A 20,882-nucleotide genomic window follows, 5' to 3' on the forward strand; every position below is an offset into this window, starting at 1 on the left:
AAGTTAACAAGTTCAGGAGTTCCCGTCGTGGCGCAGTGGTTGACGAATCCGACTAGGAACCATGAGGTTGCGGGTTCGGTCCCTGCCCTTGCTCAGTGGGTTAACGATTCGGCGTTGCCGTGAGCTGTGGTGTAGGTCGCAGAAGCGGCTTGGATCCCGCTTTGCTGTGGCTCTGGCGTAGGCTGGCGGCTACAGCTCCTATTCGACCCCTAGCCTGGGAACCTCCATATGCCACGAGAGCGGCCCAAGAAATGGCAAAAAAAAAGACCAAAAAAAAAAAACCAACAAAAAAAAAACAAGCTCAAAACCGAGCTCCTGGTATTTCCTCTTGACATCTGGGCTTCTCTAGTTTTCCCTATCCTAATGGGTAACGTTGTTCTCCACCTGGTCTTCAAGCCAGGATTTTGGTCGTCATCCTTGATATCATCTATTCTTTTCCTACTTGTTCATTCAATCCTGTTTATTTTATGTCTTAAATCTGTCTTGAATATATCTACCTCTCTCCAGCCACTCTACCTCCACCCTAGTCCAAGCTACTATGAAGGTTTGCTCAGTTCCTTGTAGTAAGTTCCCAAGGGATCCCCACCTGCTACCTCCCTCCCATTCCAATCATTTTCACCATGTTTCAGTCACTTTCACCATGCTCTTTCAAAGCATTTAAAACTGCAGTTTGAATATTCTGTTGCTTAATGCAGCTCAGGCTCTATGTGACTTGGGTTCCATCTGTTTCACTAGCCCCCGCCCCTCCTCTCACTCTGTGCTCTGGGCGCTCTGACCTTTCAGCTCCTGGAATCCATGCTCCTCCTCACTTCTCAGTGCCAGAAATGCTTACCTGCCTGCTCCTCTAGCTTCCCCAGCTTCCTTTATCCTAGGTGGTGTCGAGTTATTTCTATCACTTCATGCAGGTCTGTTGTCACCTCTCAGAGGCAGTCAGCCCACCCAGAAGGTGCGCTGTGGCATCTTGTATTTCTCATCCTTAGATTTTTACCCTAGTTTTAATTGCGGGATGAACAGGTACGTTGCTGCATTGCTCCTTGCTACATCTCCATGCTCCAGCACAGTGCCTTGAATGTAACTAAATGAATATTCATTCAATATTTGAAGGTATATCATCAACAAGAGTCCCTCAACGGTAGGGAACCATGTCCCTGACTTTCCTCCAGTTTCCCAGAATACTTAGTATGAATGTTGGTACTTAATAAATAGTTGCCAATGAAATTATAGTATCAGAATTAGATTTTCATTGGGCTGCTTTAGAGATAGGATAGAGGGGGAAAGATACTATGACTGACTAGAGAGAAAGGAAAGCGTGCTTATAGAATTTGCCATACTTTCCAATGCTGAAACCCTGAGAAAACAGTGTATAATTTTTTCAAAAACATGTTTAAGTAAATATGTCTGCAGTGGATCATTTGACATGGTTACTCACAGTTCTTGTGTCCATTAAATAGTTCCCTCTTTGATAAGCATATCCTTTCTTTGCAGTGTTTTAAATTACTTTTTAAGCCTAAATTATGAAATTACCCATGATTCTAATTAATTACGTGTAAAAATGACTTAGCAGAGTAGTCCAGCTCAAACCATGGTCTTGAAATGTGTTGATATGGTCAGGTGTTTTCATGTTTTTGCATGGCCGGATACTTCACTGCACATTGGTGGTAGTCACGTATATGATAGTTATTATTGGTATTGGTGTTTCTTTTAAGGAAAGAGATCTCTGGGATTTTTTTTTTTTTTTTTTGTCTTTTTAGGGCCACACCTGTGGCATATGGAGGATCCCAGGCTAGGGGTTAAATCAGAGCTGCAGCTGCCGGCCTACAACCGCAGCCACAGCAACGTGGGACCTGAGCCGCGTCTGTGGCCTACACGATAGTTAACGGCAACGCTGGATCGGATCCTCAACCCACTGAGCAAGGCCAGGGATCAAGCCTGTGTCCTCATGGATGCTAGTCAGATTTGTTTGTGCTGAGCCACAGTGGGAACTCCCATCTTTGGGATATTTTTGTGTGTACTTCCTCATGAACCTTGCTAATCACTGAAACATGGATTAAAAGAAGAGTAAAACACACTCTTTTTATTCCTGTCTACTGTCTCCACTTTATTTCCCCCTTCTCCTTCTCCGATTTGGATTTTCAGGGCTCTCAATAGTTCTTCCCGTCCTTAAGTGTGGAACAAGGCAGTCAGTGATAGGGGAAAGAATGTGACACCGTCTTAGTTGTTAAAGGTATTTTAAGAGTTGGCAAGATCCAGTTACTCATATTTAACTCAGGTTTACAGTCTTTTCATAAATAGTGCAATTTATAGTGAAGAGAGCTGTTCACTATTACTGTTAGTTACTAAAAATTCTCATACTTAGGACCTCAAAACCCCATATTTTATGTCCTAGGTTTTCTGTATTTTAATATTTAAATCCCTGTTATTTAATTTCAAAATAACCAGTGATTTTCTCTCTAAAAATATACAAAGATACTTTGTAATTTTAGGGCTCCTTTACTTTTAACCATCAGTATTTTTGGTAGACGTGTTTACCAGTTTTATTTAATAAGTTTAGTTTCCAAGTGTGTGAACCCCAAATACTTGCCTTTCAGAGTAAGCCAGTGATTGATTTATACCTCTCCATGTTGTATATTGTGAAGAGAACTACCTTTTTGATGCATATGATGTGGGTTTATTGGAGACAGCAGTTTCCCTCTCGGCAAGGACTATATTATTGTGTTTTACAAAATGCGTTCTTACACCATTTATACTAAAACTAAAGAAGAAATTTAAACACAGAAGTGTCTAGTACATTTTCCTTCCTTGAGTGGGAATCTTTTTTTATAATTTGGAAATGTACCATTAACTCATTTATAAAATGTCTCGTTTCATTTTTGAGGAATTCAAGTTGGAATGCCAGCCATACAGTAGTCTGTAAGAGGAGCGGTAACTGGCATTAAGACATGCGCTTAAGCAATAGAGGAATTTACTTTTCAGTGTCTTCCAAGGTCCATGAGAACGCACACTTATTTACCCAGAGGGTTTGGATCTCACTGTGTTTGTCCAGAGGGTGTGACTGTGGAGGAGAACACCAGCTGGTAAGTATCCCACTCTTACTGTATTGTGTTTCAGAAAAAAAAAAACAAAAAAACTGTCTTTAGAAATCAGTTGGATTTTAGCAGTGATAAAATCTCTTAGTCTGTGCTGGTTTCTTAACAGTGGACAGTCCCAGATGTTGAAGGCAGCACAACAAGAGAAAAACCCAAATCCTGATAAGACTTGAGGATTTTTCGAAAATTAAATGCAAAGTAGTTTGGGGCACATGTTGCTGCGGGAGTCAAGACTAAGTAATACAGTAAGAAGATAAGAAGTTGGAGAGCTTCTCCTGTTCTTCCTTTGCATAAAGTTTGCAAACGTACACAACCCAGGACTCTAATGACTTTTAAGAGGGGCAGACTTCCATCTCTTGGGACGTAAAACAGCAGCCTCACGTGAACTGGAATGCACATTGTGGCCCTCACAGTTTATTTAAGTATTTCTTTGCAAAGTGCTTTCTGTTTCTAAATAAAAGCTGTGCCTTCTGAAACCTGTGAGTGATGTATACCGGCCACATCAAATCTTTTAAAAGCGTTTTCCAAATCTAAAATTGTTAGTGTGGAACAAATGTTTGCTTTGGAAAGAGTCACATGGGCGTGTGGGAAGGTTGATTTCAGAGACCAGTTGCTGCTCTGCTTTACGCCTTATCGTTCCTTCTCTTTTCCTTTTAGCCAAGAACTCTTTAGATGCAGTTGACTGTTGGTTGGAAAAGCATGTCAAATGACATTTGTGTGTGTGATCCAAAAGTTTAAAACACAGCACAAATCAGCCACCCTAATGTGTGAAAAGTTTTCTGGGAATTAACCCTACCACATAAACATCTGCCACAGCAAAGCCACTGCCAGGTCTCTGACACAACCACATACAGACTCAGGACCGATGCAGGCCATGCCTTCATAACTGATGAATGGAAGTGCAGAGTTGGTGAGGAAGAATTCAGTGCTTGGCTTTGGCATCAGGCAGACAAAGGGTCAAATCTTAGAGTTGCCAGTTACAAGCTGGCTGGCCTTCAGCAGAGTACTCGACAGCTCTGAGTCTGTTTCTTCTGCCGTAGAATGACATACGTTACCTCCTAGCACGATGACTGGCTGTGGTCCCACTGCGCTGAATCAAAGACTCGGGGTACTTGGTGGAAATCATGGTTACAGAGATACTGGGGTTGGGGGTGGGCAGGGCGGGTGGGGAGATGGCAGGAATATCTCCTTATTGACATGATAGAAAGAGAATTAAGAATGCATTTCTATGTGATCCATTTTTGCTTTGCCTTGTGTCTAATTCTACCAATCCCTAATCTTTAGGACTCACTTCAAAATCTCTTGAAGCCACCTTTTAGGAGATGTGGAAAAGTGTGTGAAGGGAGAAAGCGTCAAGAGCAGAAAGTTTAGGTGAAAGGGTAAGAGCTATTCAGTCATCCAGCACTTACTTACTGAATGCCTGCCGTGTGCTCTAGGAGTTGGGATATGTTAGTGAACACAACAGACACCAATTCTGCCGTCCTGCAGCTTATGTTCTAGATGTGGGAGATAGGCCGTAAGCCTTGAACATGTTGTATGTTGGGTGATGGAGGTGATGCATCTGTCGGGTCATGGTGAGGGCTGGGGCATGGGGCGGCTTTCGGTTTGAAGCAGGATCATCAGGGAAGGGCCCTTTGAAAAGGCCATATTTGAATAGAGGCTTTAAAGAGGTCTGGGAGCCAACCATGTGGAAATCTGGGAAAAAAAAAGGACTTGAGAACAGATCTTTGTAAGTCACTGAAAGGATTTTGACTTTTCGTCTGAGTGGGTTGGAAAGCCACTGGAGAGTTTTGAGCAGAAAAGTGACATGATCTGACTTTTTAAAAAGGATCTCTCTGGCTGCTGTAGAGAATAGATAATAGAGGGGGCAGTGATGGAATTGGGGACTAGTTAACAGGTTATTGGAATAATTCAGGCTGGAGTTGATGGTGGCTTGGATTAGAGTGGCAGTGGTGGAGGTGATAGGTGGTCAGATTTTGAATCAGGATCGACCGTCGTTTCATTATGGTAAGTGAAGGACTGAGAGGTGTTAAAGATGGCCCCAGAGTTTTGGGTTGAAAGCTGGAAGGTCAGAGTTGTCCTTTATTGTTGACTAAGATGAAGAGGTTGGAGGAGAGGAGCAGGTTTGGGGAGAGAGAGTTCAGGTGATGAGGGGTAGTATGGAGGAGATCATGGGCTGTACGTGGTCATTATTTAAATGCTCAGTTTGCACAAGTTGGTAAGTCATACACATTCTATTTAAATGCTTTAAGCCAAATCTCTAAGATGATGATGCCATAATGCACATTTTATATATTAGGAAATCATGCAGAAAAATTAATTTTTCCAAGATCACAGATATGAAACTTTGTTTTATGGCTTCAAATTCCACATTGTTCTCCTAACTTTATTGGTTATAAAATAGGCATACAAGGGAGACTCCAGGAATTGCCCTAATTGGTTAAACAAAGTAATTCTTTGAGTTACCTGTGCATTATACACACCCACACCCACACAGTCTTCTAGAGAAGTATGGGTAATATCTTTGATGAGGTTTATAGGAAAGATGGGTTTTTTTTTTTTTACCCTTTGATGTGTTAAACTCTTCTATTGTAGGCTTTAACTTTATTTTTATTTTATTCTTTTTGTCTTTTTGCCATTTCTTGGGCCGCTCCCGTGGCACATGGAGGTTCCTAGGCTAGGGGTCGAATTGGAGCTGTAGCCGCCAGCCTACGCCAGAGCCACAGCAACGCGGGATCCGAGCCACGTCTGCAACCTACACCACAGCTCACGGCAACGCCGGATCCTTAACCCACTGAGCAAGGCCGGGGATCGAACCTGAAACCTCATGGTTCCTAGTCGGATTCGTTAACCACTGAGCCATGACGGGAACTCCTGTAGGCTTTAACTTTAAAAGGTGAGTGGAGATGGCTATGACTATAATTAATTTTTTAAAACATTTTTATATTAAAAATTAACTTTTTAAAACAGTTTGCTTTATGGTCATTTAGGTTCTTGTTAGTTGTTTAAAGGGGAAAATACATTTGCACAATCTTAAGTGTATTCCTTTTTTATAGGAGAATGTGTAAAAGCAGAAATACAAGTAATAAAAACACCTGCGATTGTCTGTGCTTTGACATTGTTCTAGGTGGGATGGCAAACTGTGCAATACAATAGCAAGACGGAAATTGAGGTCTATTACAAATGTCTATCCTGTTACCTAAAGGTTTATGTATTTTTAATAATTTTTTATGCAGTAAAGCAATGGAATGATCTTTCATAAATTCCTAAGATGTTTAAGCTTTATGTGGTCTAATGAGTTAAACAATCAGGAGCAGATTAATAGACTTTTCTTAAGTAGTAAGAGGAACTACATTTCCTTCAAGGTCATAGATAGTTATTTTGTGGAATATGACTGTGTTTGGTTCCTATGACCTTGGATTTAAAAAAAATAATTTCTGATCTCTCATCTATGTAATAGCAAACTCTTTCTGATTATACAGGAAGCTCTGCATGTTGCAGGAGTGGAAATGCAGTTAACGGCTGCGGTATCATTTTTGACCATTCTACAGGAAGAATCAGTGTCAATTCATACATATGCCCACTCCTTCCTCCAAGTCATTCTACTCCACCTGGAGCACAGGGATGCAGGTCAGGTGCCTGGCATGCTTAATTGTTTATGTGCTTACTGTTTCTTGCATGTGGCCATGATGTTATTTGAATTATGTTAGTCTGCTGCTCAAGAGTTGATCAGTGGAGTGACTAAGAATAGCAATGGCCGTTTCCTTAATAAAACCCACAAAATTCAGTGTCCTTAAAGCCTAAAGACCCATTAGTTCATCTTATGATTTATAATTCTTAGATTGTTTTCTTTTAGAGCATTTATGTTTATAGTGTTATACAACAAAAATTCACATTTTGGGTTAAAGATAACCCCTCAATATGCTTTTTAAAAATATAAATGTGGAGTTCCCGTCATGGCGCAGTGGTTAACGAATCCGACTAGGCACCATGAAGTTTCGGGTTCGGTCCCTGCCCTTGCTCAGTGGGTTAACGATCCGGCGTTGCCGTGAGCTGTGGTGTAGGTTGCAGATGTGGCTCAGATCCCGCGTTGCTGTGGCTCTGGCGTAGGCCAGTGGCTACAGCTCCGATTAGACCCCTAGCCTGGGAACCTCCATGTGCCGCGGGAGCGGCCCAAAGAAATAGCAAAAAGACAAAAAAAAAAGTATATGTGTATATATATATATATATATATATATATATATATATATATATATATATGTTTTTCAGATGCTGAATTAAGGCAATAAATACACTTCTTGCAATAGTAATAAAAATAATTATCCACATTTTATTATTAAATACTATTATAAATATTAATGGCCAAGTGGAAACTAAATCTGTAAATGAGACTTAATTTGGCACGCTTTATCTGTGCCATCAGGTGTCAGCAACGCGTGGCTTGAAACTCTTCTTTCTGTTATAGACGTATTGCCCAAAGAGACCCTAAGGCATGAGGTAATACTTTTTTTTTTTTTTTTTGGTAAACACTGATATTTATAAAATATGTATATACTCTAAGGTTTTTCTTGCCTTTGTTTTTGATAAAAAAGGTATTTTGAAAAAGAATAAAGTTATGTCCTACTCTGAAAGCAGCACATGTTCATTATAGAAAATCTGAGTGGTATAGAAAATAGAAGGAAGAAAAATTATGGTTCTGTACTTTAGCCACTTTGAACATTCTGATGTATTTTCACTGCAGATTTTTTCCTTGCCATGTTAGTGATCATATTGAATTTATATCTGGTTGCTTTTTACTTAGCGTTATTTTCCTTATTATTTCTTCATATTACTCATTTGGTCAGTAGCTACTGGTATTTTACATCTTAAACATTTAAGCCTGTTTTCAGTTCTTTACTATCAAAATAAGACAACATCTTTATAGAACTTTTCTCATTTTTTAGGTAATTTCCTAAACTGTAACTTCCAAAAAAGTGAAATTACTGGGTTAGAGGGCATTAATATTCTTAAGGCTCTTGACTACCAATATGAGAAAATGTCTGTTTCTCTGGGCTTTTATTAGCAATAGCATTCCATGAAATTTGATGGCCCCCAAATAGAATTATGTTTTAATTGGCTTTTTTTGATTGTTATGCTGTTGACTATGTTCTCATGTATTATTTTTAATGTACTGTATTAGTATAATATAGAGTATCAGCATAATAAAATTGTATTCTTTTATGTACTGTATATTAAAGTTGCCAGTCCTTTGTTACCTAAGTTGCAAATAATGTTGCCAGCTTGTTGTTTGCTTTTTGATGTTTAACATTCTGCAGTATACCCTTCTGGAAAAGTTTTAGTAAATTCATATGAGAGAAGAGGAAAATTAGGAAATTGACTCTCTGAAGAAATGATTTCTCATTCTTTGAACATTATTTCTACGTGAATTTCCTTTCGAATATGTCACTGTTGAGGAAAAGTGCTTTATGGATTTCATTGTCTTTGCCCTCATACAGATTATGGTCTCTCTGCCAAAACACATGCTCGAAAATGGGAAGATGTACCCAGTTATAAGGCTGTTTGTATGTTTGATGCTGAACATGTAGAAGATTACATATATTTAAATATTGAATATATATTTATATAAATATGAATATATATATTTATAATTAAATATTGAATATATATTTATATAAATATGAATATATATTTATATAAATATGAATATATATTTATATAAATATAAAAATATGTTTATATTTATATAAATATAAAATATGTTTATATTTTTTGATTATTGATGTATAGTACAGTGCAGTTTTTACTCTAGAAGGTCATCTATTATCTAACAGGAGATTTAAGATTTTAAATATGCTTTTTTTTTTTTTTGGTCTTTTTAGGGCCATGCCTGTGGCATATGGAGGTTCCCAGGCTAGGGGTTGAATCAGAACTACAGCTGCGGGCCTACGCCACAGCCACACCAATGTGGGATCCAAGCTGCATCTGCAACCTACACCACAGCTCACGGCAACACTGGATCCTTAACCCACTGAGCAAGGCCAGGGATTGAACCTGCAACCTCATGGTTACTAGTCAGGTTTGTTAACCACTGAGCCACGACGGGAACTCCTAAATATGCCTTTTTATTTCAGATATTCGACTTTTTTGCAATTTTTTTTAGTTAAAGTATAGTTGATTCACAATTTTGTGCCAATTCTGCTGTATAGCAGAGTGTCCCTTTCTTATATTATCTTCCATCACATCTTTTTTTTTTTTTTGTCTTTTTGCCATTTCTTGGGCCACTCCCATGGCATATGGAGGTTCCCAGGCTAGGGGTCTAATCGGAGCTGTGGCTGCTGGCCACAGCCACAGCCACAGCCACAGCAATGCAGGATCTGAGCCTCTTCTGCAACCTACACCACAGCTCACGGCAATGCCGGATCGTTAACCTACTGAACAAGGGCAGGGATAGAACCGGAAACCTCATGGTTCCTAGTCGGATTTGTTAACCACTGTGCCACAACGGGAACTCCCTATCTTCCATCAGATCTTTGACTTCTAAATTATATATTTATCACTATGCACTCAGTTATTCTGGCAACTTTGTTGAGAGGAAAAATGTTGACCCTTTGATTAGTGTCATAGAATTTTAGAAGGCGGAGGGATCTCAGTACAAACCTAGTATTCTGAACTCCATCTCAATTAGATGAGAAACCATGGGGAGAGAAATAGCAAGATTACTTAGGCAAATTAAATAGCTGGGAACATGATGGGGGATAATGTGAGAAAAGAATGTATATATGTATGTGTGACTGGGTCTCTTTGCTTTACTGTAGAAAATTGACAGAACACTGTAAACCAGCTATAATGGGAAAAAAATCATTTCATTTAAAAAAATAATAAATTTTAGGTTTAAACAAACAAAAAAATAAATAGTAAGCGTGGACCAGAATCAGGATCTGATCTTCATAGTTCTTTGCACTCTATCCGGCTATTGTGTTCAAGTGTCCAGCACACACACAATATAGCATCAGAGCTGGGTTGTTGTATTCAAATGACGGAATTATTTAATAGAAATACAGAGAGTTCCTGTAGTGGCGCAGCGGAAATGAATTCAACTAGGAACCATGAGGTTTCAGGTTTGATCCCTGCCCTTGCTCAGTGGGTTAGGATGCGGCGTTGCCATGAGCTGTGGTGTAGGTTGCAGACACGGCTTGGATCCCATGTTGCTGTGGCTGTGGTGTAGGCCGGCGGCAACAGCTCCAATTAGACCCCTAGCCTGGGAACCCCCATATGCCACAGGTGCAGCCCTAAAAAGACAAAAAAAAAAGAGAAATATGTCTGTTAAGTATTTTATAAATACCTCTATTAAGTAAGTTATAAATAAGTTATAGTAAGTAAGTTATAATAAGTTATAAATACTTACAACTAATTCAAATTATAATGTTTTTCTTCTTCAGGACAAATATAAAAATTTATATGGAATAAAAACAAATTAAAGGATAGTGGTAGTTCCTGTTGTGGTACAACAGAAATGAATCCAACTAGTATCCATGAGGATTTGGGTCCAGTTTCTGGCCTTGTTCAGTGTGTCAGGGATCCGGCATTGCCATGAGCTCTGGTGTAGGTCGCAGAATGGCTCAGCTCCCCAGTTGCTGTGGCATAAGCTGGCAGCTGTAGCTCCTATTCCACCCCTAGCCTAGGAACTTCTATATGCTGCGAGTGTGGCCCTAAAAAGCAAAAAACAAACAAACAAAAAAAAACGAGGTATCTAATTTGCTTTTTTCCTTTGAAAATATGTGTTTCACAACTACCTATGCATACAGATCACTAGAGAATTCACCATAAGCTTTCACTCAGTTCTCTTGTGCCTGACAGTTTTTGTTTGTATAATTAAAAAAGTTTTTTTTTTTGCCTTTTCTAGGGTCGTACCTGCAGTGCATGGAGGTTCCCAGGCTAGGGGTCTAATTGGAGCTATAGCTGCTGGCCTACGCCACAGTCACAGCAACACCAGATCCAAGCCATGTCTGTGACCTACACCACAGCTCACAGCAATGCCGGATCCTTAACCTGCTGAGCGAGGCCAGGGATTGAACCTGAAACCTCATGGTTCCTAGTCAGATTCGTTAAACACTGAGCCATGATGGGAACTCCCTGATTGCATAATTTATCATCATCTTTACCTTGAAAATCCAGAAGTAATCCAGATAATAAGCAGCCATGTACATCAAAGTGTAATTGAGGTTCTTTTAAAAACATTTGGGGGAGCTCCCGTTGTGGCGCAGTGGTTGGTGAATCTGGCTAGGAACCATGTGGTGTAGGTTGAAGACGTGGCTTGGATCCCGCGTTGCTGTGGCTCTGGCGTAGGCCTGTGGCTACAGCTCCGATTAGACCCCTAGCTTGGGAACCTCCATATGGCACGGGAGCAGCTCGAGAAAAAGGCAAAAAGACAAAAAAAAATGGGGATGTTAATATTGTTTGAAGAAAATAGCTTAAATTAGTGTCAAGAATATATAACATTTTATGAATTCGTTCTCTAAATCTTTTTTATTTAGATTTTGAATCCACTTGTTTCCAAGGCACAACTTTCCCAAACAGTCCAGTCTCGTTTAGTTAGTTGTAAAATTTTAGGAAAATTGACCAACAAATTTGATGCACATGCGTGAGTATTTGTATATAATTTTTGTCTACATTAAAGTAATTTAAAATGTATAAAACTATGTGATTAATAATTAAATTTATATTATTCCATACTGTATACAGTTTAGCTGTTTTAACTTTATAGGATATAGAATTCTCATAAGTCTACTTATTCAGATGAATTTCTTCTTTGTCACATACCTAGTGTAGTTTTGAGGATAAAATGATATTATCTTATAGACTTCAAAAATTGGCAAACGTGACATAGATAGATTTTGGATTTTTTCCATTATTGCTTTGAATTTGTTATTTTGAATAATTTATCTTATTTTGAGGTTTTATAGAGAATATTTATTATTTATATGCCACTCTCTGCCCAGATGATAAATACCAAGTGGAACAAATGGAATTTTGTGTGATTATGGCGTAAGAGTAGGATATAAAATTGAAAAGTAGTTTGGTTAATGGTTGTTAGAATCAGATATTCCACTTGCCTATAGCCTTTTATCTTATATTTTAGCTGCCAACTTGAAATTAACCATTATTTTAAAAAGAGCCAGTCATTACACATAATTTTAAGGTAGCGGATAACATCCGTATGTAATAGCATGGAGTGAATACACATCGTAAACTATAAAGTTCTATTTTAAAGTATGTTTGTGATTATTAGGCTAAGATTTGTATGGCAATTTTTTGAAAATGTTGCATGTTTCTTTCCTCCCTCCCTAAGCATTAAAAGAGAAATACTTCCCTTGGTAAAATCGCTCTGTCAAGATGTAGAATACGAAGTTCGATCTTGTATGTGTCGGCAGTTAGAAAACATAGCTCAGGGCGTTGGGTAAGTACACTTCCACTTCTCTGTGTCCCATTTTTATTTCTGGGTTGTTAGACCACATGTGTTCACTTCGGTATTCCTAAAAGGATGCTACTGAAGGGCTGAGCTTCATATGACCTTTAAAAATGCACACAACAAATACCTTCTGATGTGTTTGTATTAAAAGAGATAAGAGTAAAGGTGTTTATTATGATGGTAGGCATTCAGTTCAGGTTAATTTCTTCTTTTTTCTTTTTAGGGCCACACTTGGCATTTGGAAGTTTCCAGGCTAGGGGTCTAATTGGAGCTGCAGCTGCTGGCCTATGTCACAGCCAGAGCAACGCCAGATTCGAGCTGCATCTGTGACCTTCACCACAGCTCATGGCGACACTGGATCCTAACCCAGTGAGTGAGGCCAGGGATCGAACCTGCGTCCTCCTGGATACTAGTCGGACTCGTTACTGCTGAGCCACAGTGGGAACTCCCCAGTTAATATTAATTTCTTTCTCTCTCACCTTGATTACTTAGGTATCATTCTAAACACTTAGATCCAGGAAGAGAAAAAAATGTCTGTACTTGGAATATAATATATCCATACTTAGATGATAGCTGTAGCATGTCTTTTGGCTGAAATCGGCCATTTCGGATGGGAGCTGCTCCACGGAAGTCTTGGTCTCCTCTGAGGCTCTGCGCCTCCTCCATCTGCTGTGTTGGTCTCCTTGCCTTTTGGGTGTGTGACACTCAGGAGGAGAGGGGTGAGGCAGGCAGTCCCTTCCCTTCACCTATAAAAACTAATCTCATGTCAAGTTATACATATGATATGAAAGGGAGTTTTATCTAAAAATCATCTTGGAAAGCAGAGGTTGTTTTTTTTTTTTGGATCCTAAATTGGTACAAAAAACATTGGAACCTGTCATTTTTGCTAGAAATTGCACTGATTTCACCTGGTTCCTTGTTTCACAGGCAGGGACACTCAGGTTGTTCGTACAGTTTATACATGATAGCCATTTATACAATTGCTAATTAAAAAATCTGGGCCAGTATTTAAGGCTTTAGAAAGATGTTAGAATGTCATATATGAATTCAGGGTAGAATAGTGTCCTGTGTCCTCTCTTGCTGAGTAGGATTTAAGTGTGTGGAAGTTGAGCAGTTCAACAGAGTAATCAGTTCCTTAACTTTGATCTCAGAACCAGCTTCTTTCTTTCCGTTAGGTCTTCAGAGTCTAGGCTGACTCTAGATCATTGTGGACCAAAATTAACTCAGTCTTGTCCAGGTCTATGCCCCTTAACCAAGATCAGAGCCTATTAGGAGAATATTCTTTGGGTTTTTTTTGTATTTTTTTTTTGTCTTTTGTCTTTTGTTGTTGTTGTTGTTGTTGTTGTTGTTGCTATTTCTTGGGCCGCTCCCGAGGCATATGGAAGTTCCCAGGCCAGGGGTACAATCGGAGCTGCAGCCACCGGCCTACGCCAGAGCCACAGCAACGTGGGATCCGAGCTGCGTCTGCAACCTACACCACAGCTCACGGCAACGCCGGATCGTTAACCCACTGAGCAAGGGCAGGGACCGAACCCGCAACCTCGTGGTTCCTAGTCGGATTCGTTAACCACTGCGCCACGACGGGAACTCCTGTATTTGTTTTTTTGTCACTGAAATTTTGACACAGTTGATGAGTTTTCTGAAACTTAATATACAGTTATTGCTTAAGGATTAATTTAAACAGGTAAAACCAGAATCAGCCTAGCTTGTTAAGTTAGAGTGCACTTAAGAGACTATTTTGCTTGGTTGTACATATATTTATTTAACTTTGAGTTCCTACATATATTTAAGGACATAATTGTAGGAATATATGTGATGCTGACTGAAAACTACTAAGACATGAATATATCCTTTATTCTCCCTTTGATAAATACATAAAATTAAAGAGAGGGACACAGTTTTTTCCTTTCAGCATTGGAAATTAGAAATATTGTTAAGGTCTGATAGGTACCAAGAGAAATTTTCTTATATATACTCCAGGCTAGATGAAACCCTGAGATAGGTGAAAGGAATTAGAAAGATAATTTCAGAGACTGGCACTGATTTGGTAGAGAGAGTCCCCCACCTACTGTACCAGGAGTCACATTCCTAAGACGTTTGCGATTGAGCTGTGCAGGAAAGAGGCCCAAGAACGGTACAGAACTGAGCTTGTAATTTTGTGTTTGCTCTGGCTAGGAGCGGAAGGTTTACTGACCACTTCAGTTTAACCAGAAATGAGCACTATTATTTATTAATAAGATAACTAGGGAGCTGAATTAAGAGATTCTTCTCAAGCCAGTACATCCGTATGAAATAAAAGCTGCAAAACATTAGGAAGCCACTATGGATGGTGCACCAGCTCAGGATCAAAATGGACAATTCTTAGACTATCAGATTAATAGAGAATAGTACTGTAAAGAGGACATAAGCAATCATTATAGGAAAACAAGTGTATTGACAGACTTCTTGTACAGGGATGGCTAAGGAGAAAAAAGAAACAAACATGAGATCTACAAAAAGGTCCTTTAGAAAGGAAAAACATATAGCACTCAGAATGGAAAGAACATACTTCTGAAAAGTTGATCAAACTTCTAATTATGGTGATGTACTGAACAAGATAACCTGGAAATCCTCCCGTTATAATATGACAAAATTAACATTCTTGGTAAAAACACTCAGAAAGCTAGGGATGAAGGAAACTTCCTTATCTGATAAAGGGCACGTGTGAAAAACCTACAGCTAATACCATACGTAGTGGTAGATATTTAATGCTGTGCCTCTAAGATAAGAACTGGCAAGGATTGTTTTCATTACTTTTATTCAATACTGTACAGAAAGAAGGATCTAGCCATTGAAATAAAGCAAGAAAACAAAACCCTAGAAAGTCTAAAGATCTGAAAGCAAGAACTAAAATGTTTTCTATTTGTAGATGACATTGCTGTTTACATGGAAAATCTTCAGTAATTTACAAAACAACTGTTAGAACTAATAAATGGGATTTGAGGGTGTTTCAGATTACAAGTTAATATACAAAAATCGGTTGTATTTTTTATATACTAGTAGAATATATTTAGAAAATGAAAATTTTAAAATTCCACTTAACAAAAGATACATAATATCTATGCTGAAAACTCTACACTCTACACTGAAAAACCACAGAACAGTGTTATGAGAACTTTTCAAAAACAGGTATATACCATAGTCATGGATTGGAAGACCTGATGATGTACTATTGTTAAAATGTCAGTTCTCCCCAAGCTGATCAACAGCTCAACGCAGTCACAACCAAAATTGTGCTTTTTTGTAGAAAAGCTAATTCTAAAATTTATATGGGAGTGCAAATGACTTGAAAAAGCCAAAGAGATTAAAAAAAAAAAAAGGTAAAGGCATGTTTTCAAGACTTATAATAAAACTGCAGTAGTCAAAAGAATATAATGTTGGTAAAAGGATTGACATACAGAACAGTGGAAAAGAAGAGAGAATCCAGAAATAGACTCACGTGTACTTGGTCAATTGATTTTTCAATAGAGTGTCAAAGCAATTCATTGAGGAAAGTGTTTTCAAAATGTGGTACTGGGATACATAAGAGAAAAAAATTGAACGTTGGCTCTCATCTCTCACCATACACTAACTTGAAATCTATGATAAACGTAAATATAAAGCTAAAACTATACGGCTTCTTGATGAAAATACAGGAGAAAAATATCTGTGGCTTTGGGATTTAGCAAGGATTATTTAAAGTCATGAACTATGGAGGAAAAATGTGATAATTCAACTTTATTAAAACAAAAAGTCAAGCCCAAATGGAAAAAATATTCACAGTACATATATCAAGCTTGTATCTGGAATGTATGAGGAACTATTACAACTCGATGACACAGAACTCTTAAACAATCCAGTTAAGAAATGAACAGTGTATTTGAAAATAGATATTCACAAAGGAAGCTATAACATCTGATCAAAAAGAGGAGTTCATGCTGTGGTACAACAGGATCAGTGGCCTCCCTAGAGCGCTGGGATGCAGGTTCGATCCCCAGCCTGGCACAGTAGGTTAAAAATCCAGTGTTGCCACAGCTGTGACGTAGGTGGCAACTAGGATTGGATCCTTGGCCCAAGAACTCTGTATCCTGCGGGACGGCCAAAGAAAGAAAGAAAGAAAAGAAAGAAAGAAAAAACATAAGAAGGTTCTTAACATTGTTAGCCATAAATGGAACACAAATTAAAGCCATACTAAGATACAACTATACACTCACTAGAATGTGTAGTGTAAAAAGCCTGTCAGTACCAAGTATTTGATGCAGACTTGGAATAGCTGGAAACCTGATGAGGTGCCAGTGGGCTGCACTGTACAATGTAAACTGGTGGAAGCCACTTTGGAAAACTGACTGGTGTTTACTTAAACGTGCATCTTCTATATGACCTAGTCATTCTACCCTGACGTGTTTACCCAAGAGCAGTGAAAATACATGTTCACACCAAGAGTTGTTTTAGGTACAAGTTTATAGCCGCTGTACTGGTGATCTCCCAAACTGGAACAATGCAAATGTCCGTCCACAGGTGAACGGAGAACATAATGCGGCATGTCTGTACACTGCAGTACTACCATTCAGCAATGACAGGGAATGGAGGACGGGTGCACGTGACATTACCTCCTGGATGAATCTTAAAATCAGTATGTTGGGAGTTCCCGTCATGGCTCAGCAGTTAAGGAACCTGAGTAGGATCTGTGAGGATGTGGGTTCGATCCCTGGCCTCACTCACTGAGTTAAGGACCCGGCGTTGCTGTGAGCTGTAGTGTAGGTCACAAATGTGGCTCAGATCCTGCGTTGCTGCAGCTCTGATTCGACCCCTAACCAGGGAACCTCCATATGCCACAGGCACAGCCCTAAAAAAGGAAAAGAAAAAAAAAAAATTCAGCCTGTTAAGGGAAATAAGCCAGACACAGAAGGGTATATACCACATGATAAATACAAACTAATAGGGACAGAAGGCAGACCTATGCTTGTCTTTGTCAGAGGTAGATTGTAGAATTCAGATATGATGGGATTGATGGTTGGCTCTTGTCCTCTGCCCCATTTTTGTCTTTTGTCAGCTTGGAAGCCTGTTGTTGAAGGGGGAGCATCTAAGGGAGGGCTGAGCAAGAACACTGGAGACAACTTCATCTTGTGCAAAGAGAGATGGGGATGAGTAGGTTGCAGTATTTCTTCAGACCCAGTCTCCCTAGAAGAGGCCAGTGGAAAGACACAAACAAATGGGAAGTTTCCTTGAATTGTTTTTGCTGTCCTGGCTGACCATAGGACCCAGGATCATTGTCAGTATTTTAGCTGGCGCAGACAGCTACCATCAGATGATCCCAAATCACAGCCAGCACCTGGGTGGGTTTGTACCACACAGCCAGACCCCAGAATTCCTGGATGGCTATCTGGGCACGCTGGCCCATTTCATTTATCATATTATTCCTGACCCTGCGTTATATCCCCTTCTGACATGGCGAAAGGGTTAGATTGTAATTACTGGCATCCAGACTGATAAAACTGAATTCCTACAAAGATCACAGAAACTGGCTGTCCTTAAACATAAACTCCATATACTTCTGGTTGGGGCAGAATTCACTTATGAGACAAGAGAAAGATATTCTCCTAAATGCATTCGTTTAGGCGGTATAGAGCTTCCTAAAAAAACTACTCACCTACGGTTCAGTTTGCTGAGAGGAACTGATGAAAAAGGGAAAATATTTGTATCACATGTATAGGTCCACCATAATGCCTTAGTTCCCTGAAACTTTCATTATATGAAAAATGGGCAAAGGAAATGAACATACATTTCATAAAGAGGGAATATAGTGGCTAATAAACATATATTCAACCTCATTGCTCAACTGCGTTAGTTGTCAGAGAAATAGATTCACTCAGTGAGTATATGTTGAGCCAGTAGCGTAAGTTGTGTGAGTAATTATGCAGTTTTACTGTTGATGTTTCTTATGCTTGTATTCCCATGCTCTCCCAGCCAGACTGCAAGCTTCTGGGAAACAGGAGCCATATCTTTATGACCTTTCCTATTTTCTGCAGCACTTAGTTCAGTGGCTTGTTCTTAGTAAGTTCTTGCTAAAGATTTATTGATTTATTGTCCTCTGTTGCTTATTGTGCAGGACAGAACTTACAAAAAGTGTGGTGCTCCCTGAATTAATAGAACTTTCTAGGGATGAAGGCAGCAGTGTACGGCTGGCAGCTTTTGAAACTTTGGTTAATCTGCTCGACATATTTGATACAGGTAAATCTTCATGTGGACACAGCTTTGCTTGTGAAAGCACTGTTTTTCCATGTTTTGTATCACTGTCCAGAGTGCGGGTAACTGCAGGATGGAATTTCTTCTGTTCATTTTCATGATGAATGTTGGGCTTCCTTTCTCTCCCTGTCGTTGTGGTCCTTTCTCTTTTGGTGACTTCTCTGTTGCCACTTTTACCCTCATGGCACCTGGAGTTGCTGCATATTCCATACCCCTCTCTTGCTCGAATCAGCATTTAACTGACTAGTGTGTAGGGCTGAGAATTTGGGTTGGTTTGTGATTAGCTTTTAACTTGTTCAACTAATTGACTAAAGCAATGTCTAAATTTGTTTCCTCTCAGTATTTTAATGCTAGACCTCATGGCCATGGGAGGAGAAATCTGGGATGCGGTATTTGGGTGGGATTGGGTAAGGAGGTGTTTTTTAATGTTGTACAAATCAAATGACAAAGACAATTAATTGCTGTCCTGAGTGTGTGACTAGATTCTTGCCTAATGCTGGATGTTGGCTTATCAGTGCGACTTAACCATTTTGATAGGATGACATTTGGAAGGGCAAATGTCAAGTACTCAAATGCAAAACACTATTATGTGATTGTATGATGACTTGAATTAACAAATGTTCTAACTGAACGAGGAGAGCCTCTTAGAGATTATTGCAGTGCGGACAGTTACAACGTAGAGTTGTTACAGAAGAATAATTTAGGCCGTTTGATGAACTGGAGGAGTAAAATAGCAATATCTGATAAATGACATCTTTCTAAATCCCTTTATCCCAGGGGTTGGTGAACTGTGGCCTGTGGGTCAAATCCCATGGCCGCTTGTTCTTGTAAATAGAGCTTGTTGGGACACAGCCATGCCCATTTTTTTATGTATTGTCTCTAGCTGTTTTGTGCCAAAGCGACAGCATTGAGTACTTGCCACAGATAAACTACAAAGCCTAGAATATTTGCAAAAATAGTTTGCAGACTTCTGCCTTATACCATAGTGATCACATTGTCTTATGATATTTTTTATGTTTGACTTCTTTGCTGGTCTGAGTTTCTCAAGTTCAGAGACTGCTTATTGTTCATCTTTCCACCTGTGTTACTCATATAATGCTTGTTTGCTGAGAAAGCCAATAAATGTCAAATGAATGCTATTTAGCAAAAATAGATAATAGTACTGAAAGCTGATGATAATATTAATAGTAGTAATAATAATACCAATAAGCCTGTCACAGGATTGTGCTTTGTATGGTCAGACCCTTAGTAAGGTAGCAGTTCATTTCTGAAAGTTTAAGACAAGTGTGGGAAATTCAGGGAGTATTTGGAATCAAAACTTAAATATTGTTAATGTCAGAAACTTATGACCTAAGCAGGTATACTCAGAGAATCGATTCACTTTTTAAAGAAGAGTCACCTAAGAAATAAACGTGAAGAAGTTCATTATACAGAATGTCATATAACTAACTTAACATCAATCAAAAATGAAGTGGTAAAATGCAGCATGTATGCAAAAGAGAATTCCTGTTGACATATGAGTAGTGTTAGCCTTCTCACACTTATTCAGACTCAAAACCTCATCCATTCCAGTTTTTTAATTTATCGTCACTCTTTACAGGCTGTTCCCTGTAGCCCATTGTGTCAGGTCCAGAGCCCCCAGCCTGCACGCTCCTCTCACCTCTTCTTTATGTCATTCCTCCATCATCATTGTTTTCAGATATATTTTCTGTTACTCTCAGACGAACATAGTAATTTTTCTCTCTGGAATTTGTGTATGTGCATTAATTTCCACATATGTAGTGTTGGCAACTGGATCCAAAGTATATTTTGTTCTTTGTTTTCCAGATGACAGAAGTCAAACTATACTTCCCTTGGTGAAATCATTTTGCGAAAAATCTTTCAAAGCAGATGAATCAATTCTTATTTCCTTATCTTTCCATTTGGGAAAACTGTGCCATGGGCTGTATGGTATGGTATATCCTAAGAATTTCAAGATTATAGATAATTTTTCCCCTTTTTTAACCTTAGCCACTAAACTTCAGCTTTTCAGTTGTAAAACCTACCCTTTAAGTGTGTAAAAT

General features: G+C 39.0%; 1 protein-coding gene across 5 annotated transcripts in view; it reads left to right on the forward strand.

Annotated features, from left to right (window-relative positions):
• The window catches only part of PPP4R4 (protein phosphatase 4 regulatory subunit 4), a 110,895-nt gene that overhangs the window by 54,243 nt on the left and 35,770 nt on the right, over positions 1–20,882 (forward strand). Inside the window, exons 2-9 of one of the 5 annotated variants that reach the window (XM_047796129.1) lie at positions 2,985–3,074; positions 4,371–4,465; positions 6,569–6,716; positions 7,510–7,583; positions 11,621–11,727; positions 12,436–12,543; positions 18,683–18,804; positions 20,647–20,769. In XM_047796129.1, coding sequence (XP_047652085.1) covers positions 6,596–6,716; positions 7,510–7,583; positions 11,621–11,727; positions 12,436–12,543; positions 18,683–18,804; positions 20,647–20,769 — 655 coding nt within the window. In that variant the 5' untranslated portion in view covers positions 2,985–3,074; positions 4,371–4,465; positions 6,569–6,595. Of the gene's footprint in view, positions 1–1,941; positions 3,075–3,195; positions 3,567–4,370; positions 4,466–6,568; positions 6,717–7,509; positions 7,584–11,620; positions 11,728–12,435; positions 12,544–18,682; positions 18,805–20,646; positions 20,770–20,882 lie in introns of those variants that run through there. The other 4 variants (XM_047796128.1, XM_047796127.1, XM_047796130.1 and 1 more) reach the window with 4 other exon arrangements.

Source organism: Phacochoerus africanus, chromosome 9, assembly GCF_016906955.1.
Source record: "Phacochoerus africanus isolate WHEZ1 chromosome 9, ROS_Pafr_v1, whole genome shotgun sequence".
Lineage (NCBI taxonomy): Eukaryota > Metazoa > Chordata > Mammalia > Artiodactyla > Suidae > Phacochoerus > Phacochoerus africanus.